Below are 26033 nucleotides of genomic sequence, written 5' to 3' on the forward strand. Positions count from 1 at the left end.
GTGCATGATTTGTTAATGCTGGCTGGAGTTACAATGGAAGGAGGGCAAAAATAGAAGGAAGGAGGAATGCCATACCTTTCACTACCTTATCCAGATAGTGAGCTTGGGAGATAAAAGACAGGACATATAAGGGAGGTTTGAACAGTGCCACTTCCATGACAAGACAGCAAGGCAAGGTGTTAGTTTACATTACAGAAGGTAAATAAAAAAAAGAAAGGAAAAACGCAGTCATGAAGCGAAATCGTGCATTACAAGCAACACAACAAATACAATCGAACACAGAGGGAGAGGAATGGAGACGTAGAGAAGACACGGAGGGGGGTGGAACACAGAGAAAGAGAATGATAGAGAGACACAAAGAAAGAGTGAGAGAGAGAACGAGATAAAGAGTAAAGAAAAGTGATATGTTCAGAAAGAACATTTCAATCTGTCCCCATTTATCAGCTGCCAGGATCTGCAGAATATCTCAGGGGAGTGTGTCAAAAGCGACGTGATTGATGCACATATTACCACCCTTAAATCTCCCAAGCAATATCAAACAGGAGGTCAGGAACGAAAAAGTGCTTTTAATCTTGCAACACCTCTATTGACGCTGAGGTCACCAGAGGCTTTGGCATTGGTTGGGCCATATTGAACCTCCTGTGCTCCACAGCGTGGGGCTTGAGGCCAACGTGGAGCTCTCAATAATGAAAATTGATTTAAATTGAGATCTTTGGCTTCTTAATGGATGACACTGAGGAATATTCTTGTCGAGGGAGTGGGGATCTCAATATGGCACTTATAAAAGGCCTATCAATAATGTAAGGCCAGCATATAAAACATTCACAGACTGAGTCAAGGCTCTGCACTCAGGCAGCTCTGCTTCAAGCTATGCATGAGAATACTGTGAGGAAAATTATTTTTTATCCATTTGAATATGTAACAAAGCTCTCACCTATAGGGCATTCTCCTCACTCTCTCTATTGACTGCAGTGTGTGGAGGCTGCACATTTCTGTTCACTGAAATGCTGTGGCAGAGGGAGAAGAGATGGCCATTGTGTTTCCACCTCCTCTGTGATGCATGTTGACTGTGTGGATTATAGAATGATAATGAATGGGTGGCCATGTTAGGCAACTCTCTACAAAGCAATGGTGGATCCATTACTTGTGCATGTTTACTGGTAATATAGTTTAGTTTGTAGTTAACACAATGTTGGTCAATATGAAGCTTTTTTTAATATAAATATATATATTAAAAAAAACATGTTTTATGGTGGGTTATTTATTCTACATAATGCATCACATTTTATATGCCACATATTTTGTATGTGAAATATTATAGTCATCTTAAAAAGCTTAACTGCAACATCCAAGCAAATGTGGATTTAAACAAATTCCCTGTGAAATATAGAAGAATAGAAGCAATGCACTAGAGAAGAGAAGAGAAGAGAAGAGAAGAGAAAAGAAAAGAAAAGAAAAGAAGGGGAGATAAGAGAAGAGGAGAGAGGAGAAACAAGAGAGAAACAGAAACGCTAAACAGGAGTAGGAACAGGGACAGAATGGTAAAGTTGCAATCTTGCAGAGCAGGCATCATATAGCATGTCCTCTGGATGGTCCCTTCTGATGTTCAGGGGAGGTTTGACAGACCAGACAACCCAACCTGATGAAGCTAACTACATTCAAACTGCCATCTGAATGAGCTTTTGTTAAACTTTAGCAATGTCACTGTCAAACCTCAGAACATCTATCACCATAGCTCAAAATATCTTCATGCTGTCCTTCTGGCAGTGGGCATTTCAAACAGAGGAGATAGTTAAAAAAAATGGAGGTCAACTACTGCGTACCTATGAAAACAGCTCGGCTGCATCTGTTGTTGTTATTACTTACATATTACATTAGAACAGTCTCTACATTCCTTACAACAAACAAACACTAGAAAAGAAATGTCACCCAGTATGGTGCTGCGTTCACTTCACAAACTCAAATTGGCTCCATCTATAACTACTCTATCACTTAACTATTCACTCTGTGACGAATTTGAAGTAAAAATAAAAGGATTCTATTGAAGAGATTATCAAATCCACTACAAAACACGCAGTGCTAAACAACTTTACTCTCTGGCAATGCAATGGGAACTCAGTTAGAACTTTGGGTTTAAGTGAGTCGAGGTGTTCAAGAAAGCTCTTGACATTCAGTCAAGGTCTTGAAAACTTAACTTCTGCCAGCGTTCACAGAAGAACAATTGTTAGTATAAATATAGAGCTGAAAGTGGTGGTTGACTTGCTCACAATGACTCACATGTAAGCATTTGAAATTAATAGTAAATGGAAAGGGGGCAAAGAAAGAGATGAGGAAAAGGGTGAGTAAAATGAAAGGACACCTTAGCACATTCCCACATTAAAATGCATGAAGGCAAGCCTCAGATCCTTGAGTAAACCTGTTCATGCTTTACCGAGTTGCACAAATTCAATTAAGCATGCTTTTCCCTCTCTTCTCCAACTGGACCCTTCCCCTCACACCCAGCTCCTCATACACACTCCGGCAGACAGACAGCCTCTGCCTTTGTTGCCCCCCCCCCCCCCCCACACACACACACACGCACACACACTCCCCCACCCCAAACCGAAACCTCTTCCCATCCTACCAATAGTGCAGTGTTCTCCGTTCCAACCCGGGCTGCATTCACATTTGCCGTCCTTGCAAGTGCCATGTTCGTTGCAGCGAGGGTGACACGCCCTCTGGTCACACCCAGTGCCCATCCAGCCGTCGTCACAGCGACAGGTGCCCGACACACAAATGCCATGGCCACCACAGTCCGCTGCACAAATCTCTGTGGGAGACAGGGATACAGAAAGAGACAAAAAAGAGAATGGGGGAAGACAGACAGAGAGGAAGGAGGGGGTAGAAGTGGGATGGAAAGGGAAGACAAGGCGGTGACGGGACAAGGCAACAAGGGTGAAGAAAAGACAAATCCAGGAGTTATTGTCAAGGAAAGGCGGCCACGCTCCACTACCTTGTCTGATGGCAGCTGAAAAGAAATTCCTGCACCTCATAAGGGGGGAATCCTTTTTGACAATACAAATCTAATAAGTCCATTACAAAGAAGAGACATGGATTGCTGCGGCCTTAGTAGACTTATTCTTCTCCCTTGCCTCCTCTCTTTGTAAATTCACCTCTTCCTGTTACAAAGGAGGTAAAGAGGAAAAAATACACCGCTGGAACTTCTAGTAGGAACAGCAACAATATCAGCTCGACCGTTTTGATTAAACAGTAAATTTTTATTTCCTTTGTTGCGCATGCAGCGCTCATAGCTCTGCCACATGCTTTACTGTCGGCAGCAGGCAGGAGGGAAGGCTCAGCAGATTTGAGGCAGGAGACGTCAATATGCTGTTTTTTTTTAATTCTACCTAAGTGCAGTGTGCCAGAGGAAGAAGTACATCCATGAAACGAAGGATACTGAGAGACACAGTAAAGCTTGGCTGGTGCTATTGTGTGGCAGCTGAAAGACCTCCCTGACAGGCTGTGATAGAGCCTGGGACATTACCCCCGTCTCATGAACTCGGGGGAGAGTATGACAAGACCAAGGCTCAAAGAAATTAAACACTGACAGATTACTTATGAATCTCATTGAAATGTTAACCTCTTTATTAACCATTCTGTTATAAAAGAGGCTTAGCGGTATGGGCAACGAGGAACAATAGCGATGTATTCGTAGCTTATTAGCCAAGCCAATTCAAATATGACCACAGGGGACCAAACTGGAGGTAAAATCTTTTAATAAGTCAATTACTGCCTTTACAGTGCCTATTTTGTCATTGCTACAAATTAAATTTGAGGGGTATTTTCACCCACAAACCATAACACGACATTACCAGCTTAAAAGGCTTTTTAAAAATCACTCTCCCCTGCTAATTACAGCTCAGCACTTTGTTAAACTATGCAAATGCTAATTTTACATCTGACTTTTGATTTAGAGGTACAGCTAGCAGCATTTGAATCAGTGCCCCTCATGACTACTCAAACACACACACACGCACACACCAACTTGTAGCTCTATCTTTGTGAGGGCACTCATTAATATAATGCATTTCCTATAGCCCTCACCCTAACTTTAACCATCACAACTGAAAGCCTAATCCCAACCTGGACCTTTGTAAAACAAGTCTTAACACTGAGTTAAGGTTACAACAGCTAACCTGGTGTCCTTCTTAGGACACCGCCTACACACCTTTACCCTGATCAACACATTAGCTTTAACCTTAACCTAACCTCAATCACACCTTTCTCCTAACTTTACCCAGGACCTCAGAAATGACATTTTGCCTCATTAGGACCAGGCTTTGTTCCCCATGAGGGATACTGGTCTGGACAAGGTCACTGTTTTTACTGAAAAAGGTCCCACAGAGGGACAGGGACACACACATACACACATTCACCCTTCCACATTCAAACATGAAATATCTGAGTAGTATACAGCAACAGAGATCTGTTCATCAATCATTTTCTAATAAACATTAATTGTGGAATTCTCTTCATCATCTTTTAACACTTTAAATGTGAGGTGATAATGAACATAATAACCATCTTGAGTGATCTCATTAGCACATATTTTGAAATAAGATGTACAAAGTGACCCTTCTAGTTCTTTTCTCACATACTGGTTGAGGAAAACAGACTCAAACTGACTGTGAGACAACTGTTCACTTGGAACAAAGGAGAAACCTTTAACGTGATAAAGATGCAATTACAGCCTGCAGGCAAACCCTCATTATCCGTGGCCAGAGGAGTCCACAGTGAGAAATGCCCCCATCCCCATGATGGCCATTACCATTTGCACTAAAGGATTGTGTAAACAAACTTTCCTCTGGGTGGGAGAATAGCAGAAATGGCATAAAAACACACATATTAAAGGACATAAAACCTCAGGCATTGTTTTATGGCTGGTAACAGCATTACAACCAACTGCAAGCCCAGGTTGTACTGCTCCATAGCTACATGAGAAAATGAGTTTGTGACTTAAAACTACAGGGTATAGGGGGATTAAAGAATCTTGAAAGATATAGTGAAAGCTTTCCATCTTTTTCTTGCCCCAGTCTCCAAGGTTATAGGCTACTAGCTGTACTACCGCACCACCGAGCTTAGTGTTGTATTAGACCACAGAAAGCTCGACAATGAACAGGATAAAGGAGGATAAAGAGCCAACTCATCATCATTTACAGAGCTCTTTCTTTGCGAGGCAGACTCAGACTAACTGCCCATTTCCCTCAAAATCCCTGGGATTACCTAATAGGTCATTGTGTCTGCTTGGAATATAAAGAGATTCGTGGATCCCAGTTACTGCCGGACTAAAACTCTCATTTCTCAAATATTCTGTGAGAATACAAATTATGTTGTTTAAATGAAGGCAGCTGCAGGCTGCAACTGTATCAGCCTCTGCAAAAACAGAGCTGATGCACTGATTATCAACACATCAGAGACCTGCTGAACCAGAGCTATCCGAAGCTTTAATCTATCAGAGAATAACCATAAAACATAAAAACGGTCTTATATGAGCATTTATATGTGTGGAAAATCGTGAAATTCTTCAGCTTGCTTTACAGTAAAAAGAACCCACTCTTTCTCTGGAGCCTTTGCATGTGCCAACACTGCAAGTCAGACACCTTGACAGCTCTTTAACAATCTACCACTGAGTTCACTGAGGTTTTTCAGTAAAATACTTCTTTGGTAAATGTGAGCAGGCGTGTTGCTGTCAGAGCAGAAGCTAAATTTTTGCAGAACTTTCATTCCATCCTTAGAGACTTGGGAAGGTATATTCAAGCTGTAAAACTGTATCTAACGTTCGGCCCGTTCCTGACTACCAAGAGAGAACATTCCCCATGGACAAAATGAACACAATGGGAACAATCCTCCAGAGCTGAAAAAAAGTTACCATCAGCTGTGAGCCTTGTGCCGAGCTAGAACTCAAGAAACAGCATTAACTTGCATCAGATCACGGCTCTGACAATATCACACCCTCCCACCCCCGTCCCCCTTTCTATGGCAGCCTGTTAAGTATGTGCAGATTGAGGATGAAAACATTCGTAAAAGAAATAAATTTACAGCAAAATCAACCGCAGTTTGATTGCTAGCTGTGGACCTCCAGCTGATCAACGATGTGAATAACTGAGGTTTTTATGTGAACCGTTTCCTTTTAACATCATCAGAAATGTTGTTTCTGTGAGGAGCCAAGCAATTACCAAAGCTATACTGAATCAAGCAGTGAAAAAAATTCAGATGAAAAGGCAAGGAAGGACTGACTGCAGATCCAAGGTTATTACATGGTTCTGCAGTATTTGAGATATTAAACCTTTGTTGCAAATACTAAAGGATGAGAAAATATACTAGATTGTGTTTAATATTAACTAATCGTGATAGCCATTGTATTGAACTGAGGGGTAACAATTGTGAAAGATTACACAACGGAGAAATACGGCCACAAATTGATATAGCTGAGGAATACAGCTGTGGTAAAAGAAATGTTGTATAATAGCACATTCTTCATTTTTTCAAAGCGAAATTATGTTTTGTTTTCTGTTCCGTGCTCTATAATCATCTGTCTTTAAGAAGCTGCGGCTTTCATAAACACATAAGATCATGACCCAAATTGTCTTTGCTGCTAAAAAACCCCACCTCTACTCTCCTTATATTGATAAAAAAAAAATCACACACACATTCTCACAAGTTTAATTTAATCTATGCAATATTCTCTGCTAATGTTCTGATGTTTCATCTTGGTAATTACAGCTAAATCAGCACCAGCCAGTGACAAGGAATTCTGCCAATGTTTTCTCTCATTTGAGAAGTACCCACCTGTAGAGCAGTCATGGCCTGTCCAGTTGGGATCACAGCTGCAGGTTCCCACGTCTGCCAGGAAAGCTCCGTGTCCAGAGCACTGGTCCATGCAGGAGGCCCTGGAGCTCTCACATCCTGGCCCTCCCCACCCCACAAAGCAGTGGCACTCTCCCTGGACACATACCCCTCGCCCTGAGCATGTTGGGTCTAGGCAGTCCACTAAAAAGGGGTCCAAAAAGACAATGTTAGACACACCAGCCACCTGCTGTTACCCTCTTTCAGAGTCAACCTGCTATTTGAGTAAAGTGACGACGGCAGTGGGCAGTGTAACCGGCTTATTAAATGTATATAGAATGTAGAGACAGGACAAGCAGAGGATGATGAGAGGAAACCCACTTTCTCTTGTGCTGGACACAAACTAAATAGGTTGGCACAGACCTGCAGGTACTGCCCATGCTCTTGCTGTCACTAGATACTGCTTATACTTCTTAAATAGAGAAGGCGCTTTGGCAGAGGCATGTTTATAGAAAATGAAGGAGCAGTTCATAGCTGAAAATAACCAAACCCCTCCCCATTAAGAGATTGTGAAGGAGAAAAAGGGGTAAATTAAGACAGAGCCTGAGGCAGGAGCATGCTTGACTAGGTTACAGACAATCTAGAAGATCACTGTAGAAGGCTTGCACTGTTGCAGTGTATTCACTCTGTTCAATCAATTCGTATGCAAATATAAAATTCATGATTGTTTTCATAGCATTTCTTCCCTTGAAACGTTGTTCATTGAGTGCTCACTTTGTAAGGCACAAGACTTGTGGGGGGACACAATCACAATAATATCTGCATGATACACACAGATGGCAAATGGGCGCGAAGCAGGAGCAACGTCTAGCCACTGAGAGCAGCAGGCCGCGCCATGGCAGCTCCCCTTTACCATGACATAAATGGGTATAAAGGCAGTTATAGTAAGACAAACAGGATCTCTTGCCTCTTAGCAGATGGTTTGGGCACAAGGCACAAAGATCAGAGGCTAACTGACAAGCAACTCTCTCCTGGCAATTAATCATTGTGGCTGAAGGTCGAACGGAAGAAAGGTAAAAATGTTAAAGGGCCCGGGTCCACATTCCCCTCCACTCCTTATGGCTAACTCTCCACCCAAAATAGAATTGGGGCCTATGGATGTCACAAAACCCCATTTATCAAACTCCCAGGGTCCATTTTTCATCTTGAAATGAGAGCCTTCAAGAGCTGACAAACACAATGGCTCCTTCAATCTTATCTGGTCAAGCCTTATCCAGTATCATGAATGTGGAGTTCCTATTGGATTAACATCAGACTTGGTGTCTGAATTTCAAACTATGAATGGAGGGTTTTTGATTAAAGTAATGCCTCGTAACCATCATTTATACAGGACAAGTCACCTAGAATGCATATTTTGAAGTGTTATGGCTATGATGCCCGTCATGGCGGATGTCCTGTCTTTACTGCTATACAGACTGTTAAATAAGCCATACCAACTTAATAGGCATTTCCATTATGAGTATCCTTTTAAAATGTCAAGCACTAACGAGCTAAGATGGCGATAAGAGCGGCCATATATAGCAGAATTTCAGAGTTTAGGATACATTAGCATGACTTATTAAAACAATTACCTTCTTCACAATTTTCCCCTTTGTAGCCTGGGTTGCAGATGCAGGTTCCCACGATGCAGGTCCCATGGCTACTGCATGTGATGTCAATGCACTGGTTGGTGGGAACGTCACATTCAGCGCCCTTCCAGCCACTGTGACACATGCAGCGACCTTTAAGGTATTGACCATTCCCACTGCATAGCACTGGACAGGCGGCTTTGAAAAGAGCAGACAGCATACATCCATTTGAATGGACCCCTCCAACCATAGCTTCAAAGAATAGTGAGTGTGAGCTCAATGTGGCAACGAGCCTCTGACCAGAATGATTAAAGGTTTGCTTTGCTGTGAACAATATGCAACACAAATTATCATTACACCCTGGCACCCAGCGAAGATGTAACCAAAATTCTAACAAAATCAAACCAAAAGTATCGAATCCCTTCACAATCATTGCTGTGACTGTCGAAAATTTAAAAAAAAAAAAAAAAAGAAAAGGAAAAAAAAATGGTCTGCTTTGACTCTTCTTTATGTACTAGCGGAAGCAATAATTAGGCCAGGCCAGATTACTATATGTTACTATTTGGTCTATTTATCACTGTGCTAGCAAAAAAAAGGAAGATAGATGAATAAAATTGTAAAAATATGCTGCTGAACAACACATTGACAACAGATGGCAATATGTGTAAAGATGAAACCAAAACAAACACACTACTATCATTCTAACACATTGCCTAAACTTTTTTTTTTTTTAATTTGCCAAAAAAGCCTTGATTTCAGTAATTGGAGGAATGAGGCATTACTAGTCTGTCAAGCTAAAGCTTCGTTCTGTAACCAGTTATTCAAGTCTTTATCTATATGTAACACAATAAGACTTATAGAGGTAAATTATGAAAAAGCTGAAGCTGTAATGCCTGTTATAATAAGATAGATCTGAAAAACAATTTAAAATAATTGTATAATTAAAAATGATTAGTTCTGGCCAGGCAGTGAATAGAATTTGATCAGCACCCTAAAGAATTATGTATCTGAATGATGGAGATCTATTAAGTCATTATGACAGAAGGATTGACTCACCTCGCCCACAGTCAGGTCCTTTGAATCCTAAAAAGCAGTGGCATGTTCCAGCGATGCAGTCACCGTTCCCGAAGCAGTTACTGGGACAGTCATCAATAGATTCTGCAAGAGGGTAATCAGGAGCCTTTCTGAGTAATGTGGTTTGAAAAACAATTTTCCTCCCACTCATTTTCTGCGGGTTGATTATTATCCCTTTGCTAATGACAGTGATAAGGACAGACTCCAATCCTGTCAACATTTCTATTTCACTGGAAAACATTTTGAGTGGCGCTAATGTTTGGGAGATTTAACAAAAGAGTAAACAAGCTCTGATCATCTGGGCTTCTACCAAAAGTAGCAAAGCAAATCAATTCTGAAAAGTTCTGAAATCACTGGTTGTGATATCATACATCATTTAACAGACCTTGTAAGGTACACCGCAACCAGGTTATTCAAAGTATCAGCAACACTGGAACTTGCATTTCCTCCACTGCCAAGGGTAATGACACTGTATCACATTTTCCTCTATGGTCTGCTTTCACTCTTCTTTATGTACTAGCAGAAGCAATGAGCAGGCCAGGCCAGATTACTTCATGTTACTATTTGGTCTATTTATCACTGTGCTAGCAACTATACAGCCATATAGCATACATTTATGTATATAAATATGTGATTATATGTACGTGCCTATATATACCCACATGTAATTTAAAAAAAAAAGACATGTGAACAACTTGTGCTCTTATAGTACTCATAGTACACTCTAATAACACCTTGACAGGCCTGATGTACACATTATTTTGCCTTTCACATTCCTTTCAGACTCTCTTTACCTTTTTGTGTTTCCCAGAATCATAAATGTTTCTCCCCCTTTTCTATTAACACCCGCATAGAAAGCCATAAAGAGAAACCACAATCTAAATGAAGGTTATTCTGTACACATACACAACATAACAATGTTTACATCTTGTAAATTGTTGTAATTTACCTAATTGTGATTTACCTGGCATCTCTGATTGAATTTGTGGTTTATTACTTTCTTTGCTTCCTTAAAAACTGAGGGCATTTTGTGTGATGCAAAGAATTAGCAGAGCATGCATAACACTCACCATGAATTACTCCACTGATCCCTCAAACTAAATCTGATGAAAATAATTATTTCTACCTCTATGTCCTGACACTTGCTTTTAAATCAGAATGACCAGCGATGTCTGAGGAGCTTGACAGCAGCAGCATTTTGAAACATGATGCTCACTGAATTAAGCCTGAAATGGTGCTGAAAAATATTCAGTCTTGTCCGTTGCCTTCAGGCAGCAGAAGCTCTGAGGCAAAACTTACTGAACAAAGAATCTCTTGTGCTCCACAAAGGGCTAGAAATGAGAGCCATGGATTCAGCTTCCCTTTACTCTGGAGAGTCAATCATCAGTGAGGATGCAACACAAGACAGTGAGAACAGACAAACAGAGAGGGAGAGAGGGAGAAAGAGATAGAGGCAGACCAGAGGTATAGTGAAAAGAGAGAGGGGGGGAGGCAGTTAGCAGAGGGATGCTGCTGATGTTTTCTCTGCTGCAGGCTTGCCTCTGCTATGTTGGGTTAGTGCAGGGATGCAGGGGAGACTGTCCTCTGGCGTGGTGGAGGCATTTTGGTGGGATTTTGATGGCTTCCAACAAGAACATCTAACTACAGTGGGAGGCCTGGGCTTCTTTTTTTGCTCAAAGCTAAGGAAACCAGCAGAATGTGTGTAGGTGGGGTCGCGGGTAACGGTTAGGAAAATTAGGTGTGGTATGTGTAGATACACTTTCCATTAGAAACCCCCCCTGTAGTACAATTATGCAGGAGAGATTCTTGCAGCTCAAGCAGCACATTGGGACGAAAAACCTAAGTAGGGTTGTAATTTAATGTTCACCTAGCAAGGCACAGAGATCTGATTTAAACTGCGTTCCTCTGACATTATTAAGCAGGCAGCCATTCGACATTAATGTGCCTCTAATTAAGGTTATCTTATCTTTATCTATCATGGGTAATTCTTTGGTGAACAACAAACCGAACACGTTTAATTGAGTAATCATGAACCGCAGTGCTCCAATTCCGAAAGCTGACGCAGTTTAGCAGACTTCACACTCCCCACGTCTATTGCCTGTGTTTCCTCTGAGAGCATGAAGGGGAGGCCATGAATATCTCTTAGCCACACACTCGACATAGGCCAACGCATAAATCATGGATTCAAGCAGAGCTTCATTGAAATTCATTACCCTTCATATCAGGGGAGCTAACTATTGTGCGAGTATCTCCAGTCGGTGAGGACAGAGTAGCGTGCAGCAGGCAGGTTTAATCAGCGCCTTGCCATGCTCTCAGAGGATGCTCAGCACCTTTGAATGATGGGCGGTTGTGTACTGAGAGAGACTCTTTGCTATAGAGTGAGACAGGATACAGAGTAAGACATTGGTGCTGGCTCTTTGCTTCCCCCTTTTTTTTTTTGCTTTGCCCTCCCCTGTACAGGCAGCAGCCATGTCTGGGTTGAAACATGTCTGGCACCAGGCAGCAGGGACAAATGGCTTCATGCTCCAGAGGGCTGTGATACAAAACATTCAGTAGGACACATTTCACATTGCCATGGAGCCCCAGCCAAGTAATGAGGAGTAACCCAGATTAAAGACAGGGACACTCTATCCCCCAGATGTATTATGGCATGGGCACGTGCGACGAACAAACATTTCATTTAATACATGTGAAGAGCACAAGGTGTCTCGCTGGCGGTAAAATCAGACATTTTCTCTCCGACGAAGTCTCAAGCACTAATACAATTTTTTACCATTGGTGTCTTCTAAACAATGCTGCCTTGTGTCTCTCAGTGCGCCTGTTCTGGATATTGTTCACATATATTTCTATACCTGGGCTACTCTATTTGAAGGTCAACTCCATCTCTCCACGGCTCAATACAATTCAGGCAGTTGGTGAGATTCAATTTCTGCTGAAGGGCACTTAACCGGTGACCCATTTTAGAAAGGGCCCCTCTGCCTCCCTCTGAGCTCCTGTGGGCAGATCGGCTCCGATACAAATGAACAGAGGTAGAATCCTAGCTCTGACTAATTCCGCCCCCACCCCTTCCTGTCTTTGCTCCCGTCCCCATCCGCTGCACAGAATACCTTATCTGGACGTGATTTCTCTGACGCAAACCACAGGAGGCCTCCATGCACACCCAGTCAAAAAAAAAAAGAAATAAGTAAACACGCTGTCTGGACTCCCCCTGCTTGTGTCATATCATATATTAAGTATTGAATTACAGCTGTTGTTGGCACAGCAGGGGGGGGCATGGTGCATCTCTTGCCTGTCTGCGCTTGGTGTTACATTGGTGTTGAGGACAGCTTCTCATCGATCTGCTGCCTGGCACAGACCCTGTCACAGATGGACTCTGGCCCAGGAGCTTTTAATTAAAGAGCATGTGAGAACAGCTCCCAGCTGCCTTCCCTGTGAAAGTCGACACCTCGGGCCCTCTCACACCTTGCTTGATACAGCAGTGCTAATCAAAGGCGCTTTAGGGAGAACAAAGAGGAGCGTACAAAATGAAATCACCTTCACAAAGAAAGACGTATGTCTGAAACACAGCCGTGTGCCACACAGAGATAGTAAGAGGAGAGAAATGGCTTTCTCACTTTGATATATGGAAAGTAGATGGAAATTGGAGCAAATCATGATCAAAAATGGCACTAGCAGGAGGGTACAATCATACTTTGAATTGTATGCAAATGGTTCCCAGAAGCTGGACCCCTGATTCGCTCGGAACACTCAGGCTAATGAGGATATTATGATCTCTCAATGCCCTACTCAGGGGCATGGCAGGATAGCACTGATGTCCTGATTTTTGTAATATTCAACTTCACCTTGATTAACCTGCACTTTCCTTGGCTACTGAAATCTGCCAAAAACTATCTCTGACTCATGCCCCGGGTCTGGGCTGTTTGCTGTGAAGTGCTGCTGGTTGGTATTATAGGGATTATGTGGATTGCTATTACAGGTTTCAGCAGCAGGTCATGCCCAGGGCGCTCACCTATGGCGGTAGTGAGGAAGGAGACAGTTTCAGTTTCTTTGCCGTCGTTGTAGATGGCCAGGTGCCAGATGCCCGAGTCCATGTACTGGATAAAGCCTGTGTCGTGGGTGGTGATGGGCACCAGGCTCCGCTGCATAGCAACAGGACCCTCCAGACCGTGGATGTCCTGGGCCAGAAGCCGCCGCCCATCCAAAAGCTCCACAAAGTCAAACTGCAGACAGACGCACAGAACATGAGAAAGACTGATGGATGGACCACAGAGACGCCATTAGAGTGACATGTGAGACTTGAGTGCTTTCAGCCCTCTTTATAGTGGAGCATCATTTGGTCTGCATGAATAACTCATCATTCCAGAGGAGCTTGGGTAAGTCTCAGCACATCATGGCTGGATAGGCTGTGATAATTTCATAGTCCACATATTTTATACGAAAGCCTGTTTAAAACTATTAAAGTGAAAAAGGGGAGCCGGGGTAAAAAATTTAAACTTACTGTTTACCAAATAACATCTGCAAACGATTTGCTTCGTTATCAGTCGTGACTCGATGAATACCAATAAGGCTGCATTTCATTTTCATCTACATAAGGAAGGGAATCTTGACTCATCTGCCACTCTATGTGTAATCCGTCACAGTGTGAAAACTCCACTCTAGATTATTTACTACTATTACTATCTTTGAAGTAAAAATAGACTGAAGAGACAAATGTGATCTTTTGACCGAGAAATAAATCACATTGGACTTTAATGCTAACAAAAATTATGCTATAAACAGTTGGTTGAACTACAGTTACATTTACAGCAGAAATCTAAACTCTGTGAACCAAGCAGCCAGATATGATTAATCACATGATATATCTGATTCTGTGCTGCACATAGATGGGAAATTAGTGTAAAGAAAAATCTCCCATTCTCGGGCTCTCAGCCGTGTATTTTTCTGTGATTCATTGATGATATTGAACCTGAAAGAAATTTGCCATAAATCCTTTCTGCAACAAAGAAAGTGATTCATAATACAATAGAGAGATTTATGAATTGGTTTGCATTCATGACACGTTCCTACATGGTTAGATAGATTTTTTTTTAACTGTATCCCACTTTATATTCCGTGGCAGAGGGAAAATGGAAAAAAGAGGCTGAATCCTTATACTACACAGACATGATTATAAATCGTTTCACACAGAATCACATTTACAATTTAAAATTGTCTCTCACAAACAAAACATGATGGTTTCTTACAGAAAACACAGAAATATGCCAAATTAAAGCCTGCAAAACATTTAGATTTTACACTCTACTATGACAGAAGAAATAAGAAAAACAAAACAAAATAATTATTCTGCTGTAACAAAATATATGAGTATTTATAGCAAGTATTTCCCACCTGTGTGTGTGATGGAGGTAGGCCTCTCCGTCCATAGATTCCAACTAAGGCATCTTTGCTCAGGGACACATTAAACTTCAGATACATGGGATGATCAATGAAGACCTGGGACCTCCAGAAGATACCAGGAGGAATCTGCTGCGCGACCTTGCGCCCCACGTCAATCTCGCCCATATCTATATAGCTGTCATCTGGGAACAAGCTGTCCAATTTGCCTGCATTGCACACACAAAGTAAATCGGTCATAGAGATCACACCATTAATCCAGTATGTGGAGGGCAGAGTGAGTCTGTCTGCTGAAGCATGATAGTCTGACCATATCACAGATATTCAATCACATCGCTGACAGCCACAGAAAAAAAATATAATGGATGACCCCTCTGACCACCGCCAGCAATTCCAGTCAAGCCAAAGAGGAGAGTATGAAAGTAAAAATAATTTGACTCAACATCAGTCTGATGATCCAAAAAATTCTAGTCATGTCCTGAAGTGTTTTGTGCCGATTTGTTTGAATGGGGGAAAAAAAAAATCTAAATTAAACAAAGAAATACATTTTGATGAGATAATATCAAAACACTGACATCATCAATCCATCACTGCCTATGTTAAGGTGGCTTCCTCAAACAAGTTGTTATTTTTTATTATGTAAATACATTTCATAAATCTTGTTGATCCAAGTAATTGAAATTAAAAGACTAAACATATGGTGCTGCTATGGCTATTAAAAAAAATACTTGAAAATACAAGTGCTTCAGTACCGTTATGAAATACAGTTATAATTAAAGTAATAGTAATAAAGTAAAAAATTGTAGAGAGGGATCTCTAATGCTTCTACCCGCTCAGGTACTAGCACATTCTCTGCCAAAGATTGCCCATATGCTCCATAATACAACTTATATTGGACTCCGTGGAAATGGCAACATCTGTTTGCCCATGTAGATGAGCTAATTTCAGCAGCAATGTTGACTATAGCAGACGCCCATACAAACTACCCCCAGGACTTGGTGGCAGACACGGCTTTAGGTTACACGTGGCACGGCAGATGGCAGTCTTCTCAAAAGTCCATCAGTTGCAATGGTTTTTATCAGAGCAGACAGGACACACTCCCCTCTCCCAGATCTGGGCTTTACATAATGCTACAGCACACAGGCTCGCTTTCCACGTGTTGGGTTGAGTGTGTATTTATGCAGCACATTAAAGGTGTACTCATCAGGCTGTTTAAATAAATCATAAGCTGAGACCGGTGATAATGGGCCTCATGGTTAAATAAATGGTTGTTGTTGTGCAAGCTAAACTACAACAGAACGCTTTGATGGAACGACAAGATGCAGAAAGAGAGCAACACTGACTTTCAAACATCTGCATCACCTTGATAAAGCATTAGATGCCTCATCATTGTTTCTGGTGACAGCACTGCAGAACGAGACTTATTTAGAAAACTATCACTATTGATTTCCTATCAGCAGCGGCTGCTATGTAGGGTCTAAAGCTCAGCTGCCGTCATGCTTGTTGTTAGCTGAACACACGATCTTCAATCTGGTAAATGACAAAGACAACTCCTGGATTCATCTATATGATAATGACCCCATCTTCTACCTATTGTGGTGTGCCAGTGGCAAATCACATGGTTAAATCTGGGCCCATTTGTTCGAGAATAGGAACAGAGCAAACTTTCCTCGAGTCGAGCTGTTGGTACCGTGGGGTGAGCACATGCCTTCTTTGGCTGCCAGGAAAGGCAGCCCAGGCTAGGAGATGAAAGGATCACATCCGTTCTGAAGGGGACAGAGTGGCTAATCCCCCTCCAGCCCCTGGATACTCAGTCCCTTAAGCTGTCCCATTTTCTCCCTCCAGGAACAAATAACACTTTCCCACTTACAACAACTTTCACAGGATTACAAAGCAGATCTCTTTGCATACCATGGAGACAAGTGAACACAATGGGAAACTGCATGACAATATAATAACAAAGTTGCTTGAGCTTCAAAATGTCATCTGTAAACTTTAAGATTAGAAAAAATTAAACTTATTTTTTCTTGTGCAGTGTTTTCTGATGTGTACTGTATGCAACAGTGTACTACTTGAGGGTGACACATTATTCTGAAAGCAAAAATCAAGTGCATGTATTGACATATGCTTTGGTTTAAAAAAAAAGATTGTTATGTATTTCATGAAATTAAGATTATCCTTAAATTTAGAACATTTGTACTTACTTTCATCTTTCCCCTTGCGGTCAGGTATTTCCAAGCCCGTGTTGCCTAGTGGTGGCAAACTCAGATCAGTGGGGAAAGGCAGGCCACTTGTATTGTCCTCTGACAGCTGGTACAGCTGTCTCTGCATGGGCTGCAGGTGCCAGTTTAATCCAAAAAGGTGCATGACTGAAATATTAAACACAAAACAACATTGGTTTCTATAAAGTGACTTTTAATTCATTTCATCTCAGCAAATAATTATGCTTTGTGAATTAAATGCAAAGTAACACCCAGACTTTTTGTTCCTTTGGGGTAATTATCCAAAGGTGACAGCTGTGACATGGGGCAACAGAGAGTAAATTCCCAAGAACAAAGAACAATACGTGGTTTAATGGTTAATGGCATTTCCCTCTAAAAGTGCTGAGCAGTGCGATCAGAAGATGAATGTTATCCTGACCCCTTGGGACAACATCTGTCTCCCCACACCAGCACTGGCATGGACCATCCCCTGTGCCCTGTCATTTTTCCAACCCTGGTGCCTTTCCCTTCCCCTACTAAAGCAGTAGACAAAAGGAGATGAAAAAAAAAACACATCAGCAGGAAGACACCAGGGGTGTTTCAGTGTGAACACAGTGGATGAAGCATGCTGATATTTTACAAGGTCGACAAAAGAAATGTCCTTTGGAACAATGGCAGTAGAGTGCCGGACAGAGGAGGAGGGGCTGACCATGACAGATCACCAATAAGAGAATGGACAAGACCAGCTTAGCAAGGCAAAAGCCACCTTGGAAGGCAACAGTCAGCAGAACAGGCCCAGAAACTCAATATAGCTATTTTATGGGTTTGTTGCTTCTCTTACGTTCCTCAAGTACAAAACCAAGCAATTCAATTATTAAGAGTGAAATTATCTGATGGTTTTACAGCAAAGCTTGGAGTAAGACCTACCCAGACCTTTCAATGAGAGTGAGAGTGAGAGAGCATAACCTAGTTCATGTCACCAGAAAGATGAGACATTACACAGCTACAGAAGCAAGACAGTGTCTGATGTTGTATATCTGTAGATTAATCTATAACTGAGCCTAATAACAAGTGGATAAAAACAAAAGTGAAACAGACTCACACTATTGGACAGAATTTTGTTGACCAGGAGGTTAGAGATGGACATGAGTTTGTCCATCAGAAATAAAACAAAGATGTGATGTAAACTCATACTCTAGTTCCTGCAGCCTCATCTCTGCAAAGGATTCTTTTAGCATGTTGCTTACAATTCTAGGGTTGTTTCTTCATGGAAATGCTTGGACAAATGAAGGTGACAGTAGAGTCTCTGTGCATCTTCCAGCAATGTGCAGAGGAAACAGGTACTTCTCAGATCAAGGACAGTGAATTTCAAAGGACAAACGGTCTGGAGGGCACTGATTGATTTTCTGGCTTTAACAGTGCATCAGACCAAAGCCTGCTTCCTCCATGTAGATCTCTATAAGAGGTGGGCTTAACTTTAAGAGGTTTCTTTTTACAAATCTGTTATTCGTATATGGATATTTTAATGATGCACACTAAATAATCTGGTGCTCATTGAAATATGCCTTTGTGATGAAATATGGGGTGCAATAGCATAGTTATCAGGCATACAACACATACATTTGCTAAGATGATGAAAGTTCAACTGCAATACCAGCAGCTGTTCTGTGTCTGTCCAGTGCCTGTGGAAGTGACTGTATCAGTGGAGGACAACCAGTGAAGAGACAGATGGCTTTGTTTGCCATTTCATAAGCTCCAGAAAAACATTCTTTTTGATTTGTAGCACCACATCGACTGGCGAAATGGAAAAAGAGTTAGTGTATGTCACTGGCAGAAAACCACTGCAAAGTCACCATGCAGGGTGTCGTTCCAAGTGTCCTCGTAATCATGTCTTTGTGAGCCTCGCTCTTCATCCCATCCGTCCCTGAGGCCTCTAATGGAAAATGGTTGAAGAGCCCCCCCCCATTCTTAAAGATTTACTTCAGCGCCTTCTTGGTATCTATGATATGCAGAGCATTGGACCTGAGCCAGTGAAGAGCCTCCTGATTTTGTTTTGCTCACTTTTCAAACTTTGCAAACACTGTGCAATGACACTCAGCTGCTGCAATTGGCTGCGAAATGAAGACAGGTTGTAGGAATAACAAGGTACTTCTAATGAGATGGCCACTGGCAGAGACATCACTGCCCTGTCAAGAGAACTGCACTTCGTAGCATCGCCCATTTTGTCCTGAGCACATGTTGTGCCCTCCTTTCGCTTATCTCTTGGCAGGAAGTTGGGTCACGCCATGTGCCAATTAGGGAACAGAGGTACTGTAGTAGAAGACTTCTCAGCCAATCTGAGGAAGTCAGAGCTTATTGCTGTGGGTCATCTGCCAGCATTCCTGTGCTTCTATCCTCTGATCTGAAGAGCTCTTTCCAACTAGCGCACACTTCAAGGGAAGCTATGATGAGTAGAACCTTTTTTTTTCTTATCTTAGTGGTCAAAATCATCAAATAAAAAAAGCAAACCATCAGGAGCTATTTTAGAAAAAAGACAGCACAGTACATAGTCTCATTTGCCTTGGTGTGACAATGTTTTTAATTATATGGCTAATTCATCTATAAAAAAAACCCTTCAATGATCTTAAATAAATTCAAGTATATTTCATTAATTAAATTATTTTATTTAATTCACCAAATATCTGCAATATCATATTGTGATAATTTTATCTTCAACACAATTCAAAATTTCTAGGTCTCAAGGTAAAGCCACACTTCTTTCTAGAGCCAAGTTGTTCCATCACTGACAGGTTGCCTTTCTTCAAAAACAAAGCACTGTTACAGGCTGTGGTAAATATAGCACTGAATGATACGAAATCTGAGTGTGAGATTCAGATGCCTTTCAACATCCAGTTTGGGGAGAACTTAATTAAAGAAATTAAACATTTCAATGTAACCACAGACACGGTAGAAAACTAACCAGTTCATAGAGTTTGTTTAGTTTAATATTTCCTCACACATAATTGTAAAATTGGTGGTACGATGCATTAGAGAGTACGGCCCTGCAGTGAGGAATGACAGAGATAAAAAAAAATAGTATGAATTCTAGTCATTATAAAAAGAAACAAACAAACCTGGATGGTACATAGAGTAATCATACAGACATATAATTTCCCTGTGTGGCCTGTGAAAGTTTAGTGTAGCTTAAAAATCAGTGCAGTCTGACAAGAACTTTGTGTTCTGTCTTGTGGGAGATGTGAATAGAAACGGGAGACAGGAGAACAAATGCTTTCTCTGTCTTGACCAATAAAAAGAACCGATTGCATGAATAGATTAACTTTTTTTTACTTGAATGATTCTTGGTCTTTAGAAAAAGGAATATTTCTCTAAAACTTCCTTAAGCACCTTTTCTTTTCATATAGACTAACAGTACTGATGTCACACTGAGCTAATGAAAAGTCAAATCCAACAAAAAATATTATTTTTAAGTGGTTCAGACATAGAGGCAAAATCTATGCTGCAGTTTGGAGGCCCAACCTCTTTGTCCTTAGCTAGGTACCCAGAGTGAATGTCAGTAGAGGATACTGATGACCTTAAAGCATATAACAAATCTGCTGATGAGCTAACGACCATGGAGAAAATAGTGTCATCTTTAACCCCCCAACCTTTTTGGATCTGAAAATGTGTTGATTTGCAAAGCTGTGACAAAATAAAACCATGCTACAAGTCAAAACATCTGTCATGGGGCATAATTGGGTTCATTAGACATCTCACCCAGAGTTCCCAATTACAGGCCTCAATAATTAATTGCACTTCAAATTAAATGTATTTTCTCATCAGCCTTTAATTAAATATGGCCCTCCTTCTTGATTGGAAATTCCAATCTTAGGATGAGGCTTAGTCTCCAGCATGTTTACTTGTGGTGCATCGGGAGATGGTCTGAGTTTTGCAGGGTATAATTACACAGCCTGATTAAGCACTATCAGGCTGATGGTGCTCTCTGGCTTTTAGCCAGGTCACAAGCAGTAAACAGGAGACCCATACTGTATCTCTACTTGTACATCCAAACCACACTGCTGATGCCAAATACAAACTAAGGCAGAACTTGCTCACACCCACTATCATTGGTTTAAAATTACTGAAGATGTAGATAATCCAGCGCCGTTCTGAATTTCAAGTGAAACCATTTAAAAGGCTGCGGTGACAAAAAAGAGAGAAAAAAAAAAGAATAATCAGATTTTAGTTCGTTTGGCCTCAAGCAGAAACAGAAACGATAGCTTTCGCGATTGTATAATACATATCTATAACAAATGTCCTCAATGAAGAATTCATTTATCTCACTGATGAAGGCCATACAGACCGATCTGGCTGTTCTTTCATTGACCTGATACAAATGAACTGCAATGTTCTCACCATCCCTCTATACGTGAGAAACTATTTCTTTTTCAGTGTGAGACTGAATTCAAAAGTGAACCCATTTATATGTTAAACAGGTATCCACAGTCAATCAGATGTATATTATATGGTAAAATATATTAAATAGAAGTGTGTATCAACTCCTTATTTGAATGTGTTACAATGGACCAGCTGGAACTTTTATTACTTGAATAAAAAAGGTACTGCTGGCTTTTTCAAGCACATCACCACATCCTTGGAAGTGTCTGCCAACTGAGGCAACAGAGATATCCAACCATTTAAATCCAGAGCTTAAACCACTCATACCTGTTTGACATTACATTTTCAGGAGCTTTACCTGTCTTCTCTCCCCTCACTGCACTACAGTAACCCTGTGTCCCATGTGTCATCCCTCCTATTTACATTACTACGGTTTTGCTCATCATATCCTCATCCCCAACTGTAGCCAATTTCTTAGCACTATTTCAATCAACATGTGGTCTCCTTAAGTCAAATAAACATTTTGGTATGTCACCTTAAATATCCTGAAACCAACTGCACCAACCAACCACTGATACTGAAAGCAGCGCTCCTTTGTATCTCCTTTCGGTTCAAAGCAATAATAACAAAAGACAAAAAAAAGTCATATTTTCCTTTGCTTCACTATGATTGATGGATTTAACAATAGTGATTCACCCTCTAACCAGCTGAAATGTTGAGAATACTTGATTCAAACACGAGGTTTTGGGGAGATTTGTTATGAGGAACACAACAGAGAGACAATCAATATAAAATCCACAGAAGACCACAAAGTTGGTTTTCTGTCTGGTCTATGGGAAACAAGAAGCAACAACATCACAGCAATAACCTGCAGAATGCACTTACACGTTCTTTTTAAATTTACCACTGAACAACGTGTTGCGTCAGTTGTCATGTCTCATGCTGTCTCTGATTTATAGTACAGTACACAGATAAATAAGAGAGAGAGAGAGAGAGAGAGAGAGAGAGAGAGAGAGAGAGAGAGAGAGACTGTGTTAACAGGTATAAATGTCGTTCCTCAGAGAATGAAATGATTCAGAAAGAGAGCATCTGGTTTGCTAGTATAATTCAGATATCACAGTTGATAGACCTGATCCAGCTGAGACCTGGCTATGCTGATCAGCCAATCTTCAATCAAATGAGATGAATATTTTGAACGTGCAGTCTTCTCTTGTGCGATGTCTTTTTAATTCTTTCCCTATCGGACCTATTCACAACTGGATTGCCCATCTGCACTGATTCAGTCAACCCAATCTATGAATGATAATGATATTTTTGGACAAGGAGGGGCGAGGAGTCAATCTGTGAGGCCCTATATGACTGCACTCGCACAAAGAGCAGAGCAGATTCAACACTATTGCAAACGGACAACGGAGGGAACAAAAAAAAAGAGGTCGGACTCATCCTGTGTCTGTAGTTAAGTGAGGGGCGAGGCTGGAGGTGGCTAGGTAGAGGTGCCCATCCTGGTGTGTGGGAGCATCGGAGGTGACTCACCAATGAAGTAGGCCAACAGGAACAGCAGTGTTACTGAGATGAGAATGGCACTGAGAGCAGCACACTTCCAGTTGCAGTGCTTATAGGGTTTCTTCAGGCTGAAGGCAGGGCGGGAGAAGGTGTTCCTTGGCAGAGGCCGTGGGGGAGGCGAGTACACCGTGCTGGAGGTCAAAGGGTATCCTGGTGATGTTGTGCAATACATTGGTGATGTTCCGCCTGGTTTGAACAGGAAGTGCCTGGGAACAAAAAAAAAAACACAGTTTCTAGAAAGAAAAACCATCCACTTTCTCAGGGATCACAATATTGTAGGTGACTGTCTATCTGAGTGCAGTCCCTTCAAGTGGAAGATTAGCAGAGAGAAGACTTAAGCACGCTAGATTTTGCCCGGTCCAAACTGGGAGTCGATATTAAATCATAGTGACCGCAGCTGGCTCTTGTTAATGTATTCACGCCAGCCTGGTGAAGGGTAATTCCCTGTGACTGTGTGTCAAGGCTGTCCAGAGGAGAGATACGGTATATAAGGCTGCAGCATGGAGTTTAGCAGATTTATTTGTCCTTGAAGAACATGACTGGCTATCTCAGAAAACATGTGTAGGGCTGCATGTCCAAGTGCATATGATCAGCTCATCAGAGAGTCAGTGGCAGCAGCGGCTCTGTTGTCAAGGCCGTTCCCCTGACAAGTTTACAAGAAGCTCTCCCGCGACAGTGACATGAACGTGACTGAATGTCACATTACAATGTATGATGTGCAAAGTCACTTACACTATATTTTATTTATAAACAAATATCAGGATAAATCACTGACATATTCGGTTCTAGCAACAAGAGATAACACGGGCAAGTGTGTTTCATAAAGCGGTCAAGTTTAACATTAATCAAAACCAATGGAATCCAACAATGTGACTTTATGCAAATTGTTAGTTGTATTAAACGGAGATGGGACAAACAGGGCAAAGCTTCTCACACTGTGGGAGACGTACACTGATGATTGACAGCATTTCAAAACAGAGGATGTTTGATGGAAAAACAGCGCAGGCATCACAATTGTTTTCATGGCAGAGCAGATTGTGACAGTGGTGCGAGCCAGATAGCAAACATGCAACATACCCGTCGTTGTACGAGGCATCGTGGCGTGCCGATGCCAGAATGTCCATCTCAATGAGGTTGTCCTGTAAAGTCTCTAGGAATGTCTGCTTTGCTATGTTTCTACACACAGGTGGAAAGATGGATATGAAGCCGGTGTGAGATGTGCGTGCAAGGAAAAACACAGAAATGCCAATACAGTACGTGATCACCAAGCAACAACAACTGACAAATGGAGATCAAGACAGACAGCGTGGGGAAAAAAAGAAACCAAGGCCCTTATGGAACTACTTCTACAAAAAAGTGAGACAAAAAACATCTAACTCTCTTATCCCCCTTCGTTTGGGCACTGCCATACCTTGTTTTGTACGAGCCCTGCCCTTCTCTGCAAGCGTCTTGCTCCTCTCTGATAAACATTAGAGTATTCTGGCTCCTTTAAGGGTTGTGGTTGGGAGAAAACAATGCATCACTTACAAATAAGAACCTTAAGGTATCTAACACTTATTTCAGACAAAACACTTTAATATCTTTACTTCATTTTCAATCAGAAAGCTGTTTTCACACTGGATGGTATGTCTGAGAACAGTTGTTTTTCATCGTGTTGTTGTAACTCTCGGGGAAAAAAAAAATCACATTTTCAATTCATTCTAAAGTTTCGAGAGGCACATGTCTCATTTCACTCAAAATGCACTCCTCCCTGTGAGAGCTCTGGTTCCATAAGGAAATACTGCAGCAATGCAATGGAGAAATGAACTGTCCACATGCAATGGGCAGGCTGAACATGTTCAGTGTTACAAGAGAAAAGCCTTGTTTTTGATCCCTGCCCCTCTGAGGCCACTAGTGAAGTCTGTTGATGGTCTCTCAAACTTCTGTTTGGGAGAAGAATACAACTTTTAATGAAGAGAGAGAAAGAGAGAGACAGAGACGGAGACGCCTGGCAAAAACTCTAAAGAGAGTGTCGAGGCTTGATAGGGCCGGCCAACTGTTGGCGTCTCTCCAGTGGCAGAGCAGGGTGAGACCTACCAGTGCAGAATTTATCAGGGCCATTAAATTTCACAAAAGTGACGAGAGAGGGCCATTGAAATACTATTAACTAAGTAAAAGTGACATTTAATATTTCAGAGTCCGTGTGGACGTTACTAATGATTTCAGTTTCATTATTGGAACTGTGGCGGTTGATCTTTTTTTCACAGCGACAGGTCAGAAAGAATACATACATATGTGGCTTTAGCAGCATTATTGCCTGTTGCAGTACCACTCTCCTTACCATCTGCTTTCTGCTCCACAGGGAGTACCTGTGCAGGATTAATTTTGGAGCTGGATGACGCATAATCAGTCATTATGGCACTAACTGTCCTACCAGCTGAAATTGGTGCTCATTTTCCTGTTGACTGAAGCGTCGCACAAAAAAAAAGAAAAACTACAGGACAAGACAGTGAGTCTGTTCATGGCTGGTTGTTTAGCCAAATTAACTATTAACTATTCCTCTGTCAACAATAGCCTCATTTATGACAGAGTGTTTTGGTCTGTAAGGTTTATTATATACATTTTCCTTTTTTTTCTTCAAATATATGATAAGAGAGCAATATCTATAAAAAATATTTGATGTTTAAAAACAGGTCAGGAGTTTTCCAGGACCTCAGCAGTCACAAAAATAATGAGAACAAGCACTGGAAGGATTTGACACAGTAAACAGCGCTGGAAGAAATGCTGATACACCTCAGGCCTCGACACAGTCAGAGACAATTGAATCGGCGACGACCAGCAAAACTAACGTCTGGCTGAACGCTACCCAGCTAACAGCTTAGCAGACACTTTCTGGCTGCTTGTGGATATCCATCATTGTGCGACAGGCAGCACACTCGCTGAGGTATTGCACGCACCTGACATCATATATGACAAGAGACTGCTTGTCAGTGTT

At 41.5% G+C, this 26033-nt stretch overlaps 1 protein-coding gene across 9 annotated transcripts in view; it reads right to left on the reverse strand.

Moving 5' to 3' along the window:
- Window positions 1-26033, reverse strand: part of tenm4 (teneurin transmembrane protein 4) — a 145049-nt gene that overhangs the window by 52874 nt on the left and 66142 nt on the right. For 4 of the 9 annotated variants that reach the window (XM_085795900.1, XM_085795898.1, XM_085795906.1 and 1 more), the window contains 10 exons: window positions 24471-24545; window positions 24137-24235; window positions 23030-23265; window positions 17126-17290; window positions 14916-15130; window positions 13537-13747; window positions 9510-9611; window positions 8457-8651; window positions 6829-7029; window positions 2624-2809 (listed from right to left, as the gene is read on the reverse strand). In XM_085795900.1, the coding sequence (XP_085652026.1) occupies window positions 2624-2809; window positions 6829-7029; window positions 8457-8651; window positions 9510-9611; window positions 13537-13747; window positions 14916-15130; window positions 17126-17290; window positions 23030-23265; window positions 24137-24235; window positions 24471-24545 (1685 nt within the window). The remainder of the gene's footprint in view (window positions 1-2623; window positions 2810-6828; window positions 7030-8456; window positions 8652-9509; window positions 9612-13536; window positions 13748-14915; window positions 15131-17125; window positions 17291-23029; window positions 23266-24136; window positions 24236-24470; window positions 24546-26033) is intronic. The other 5 variants (XM_085795902.1, XM_085795901.1, XM_085795905.1 and 2 more) reach the window with 3 other exon arrangements.

This window comes from Trachurus japonicus, chromosome 13, assembly GCF_045865225.1.
Source record: "Trachurus japonicus isolate A0001 chromosome 13, Traja_1.0".
NCBI lineage: Eukaryota > Metazoa > Chordata > Actinopteri > Carangiformes > Carangidae > Trachurus > Trachurus japonicus.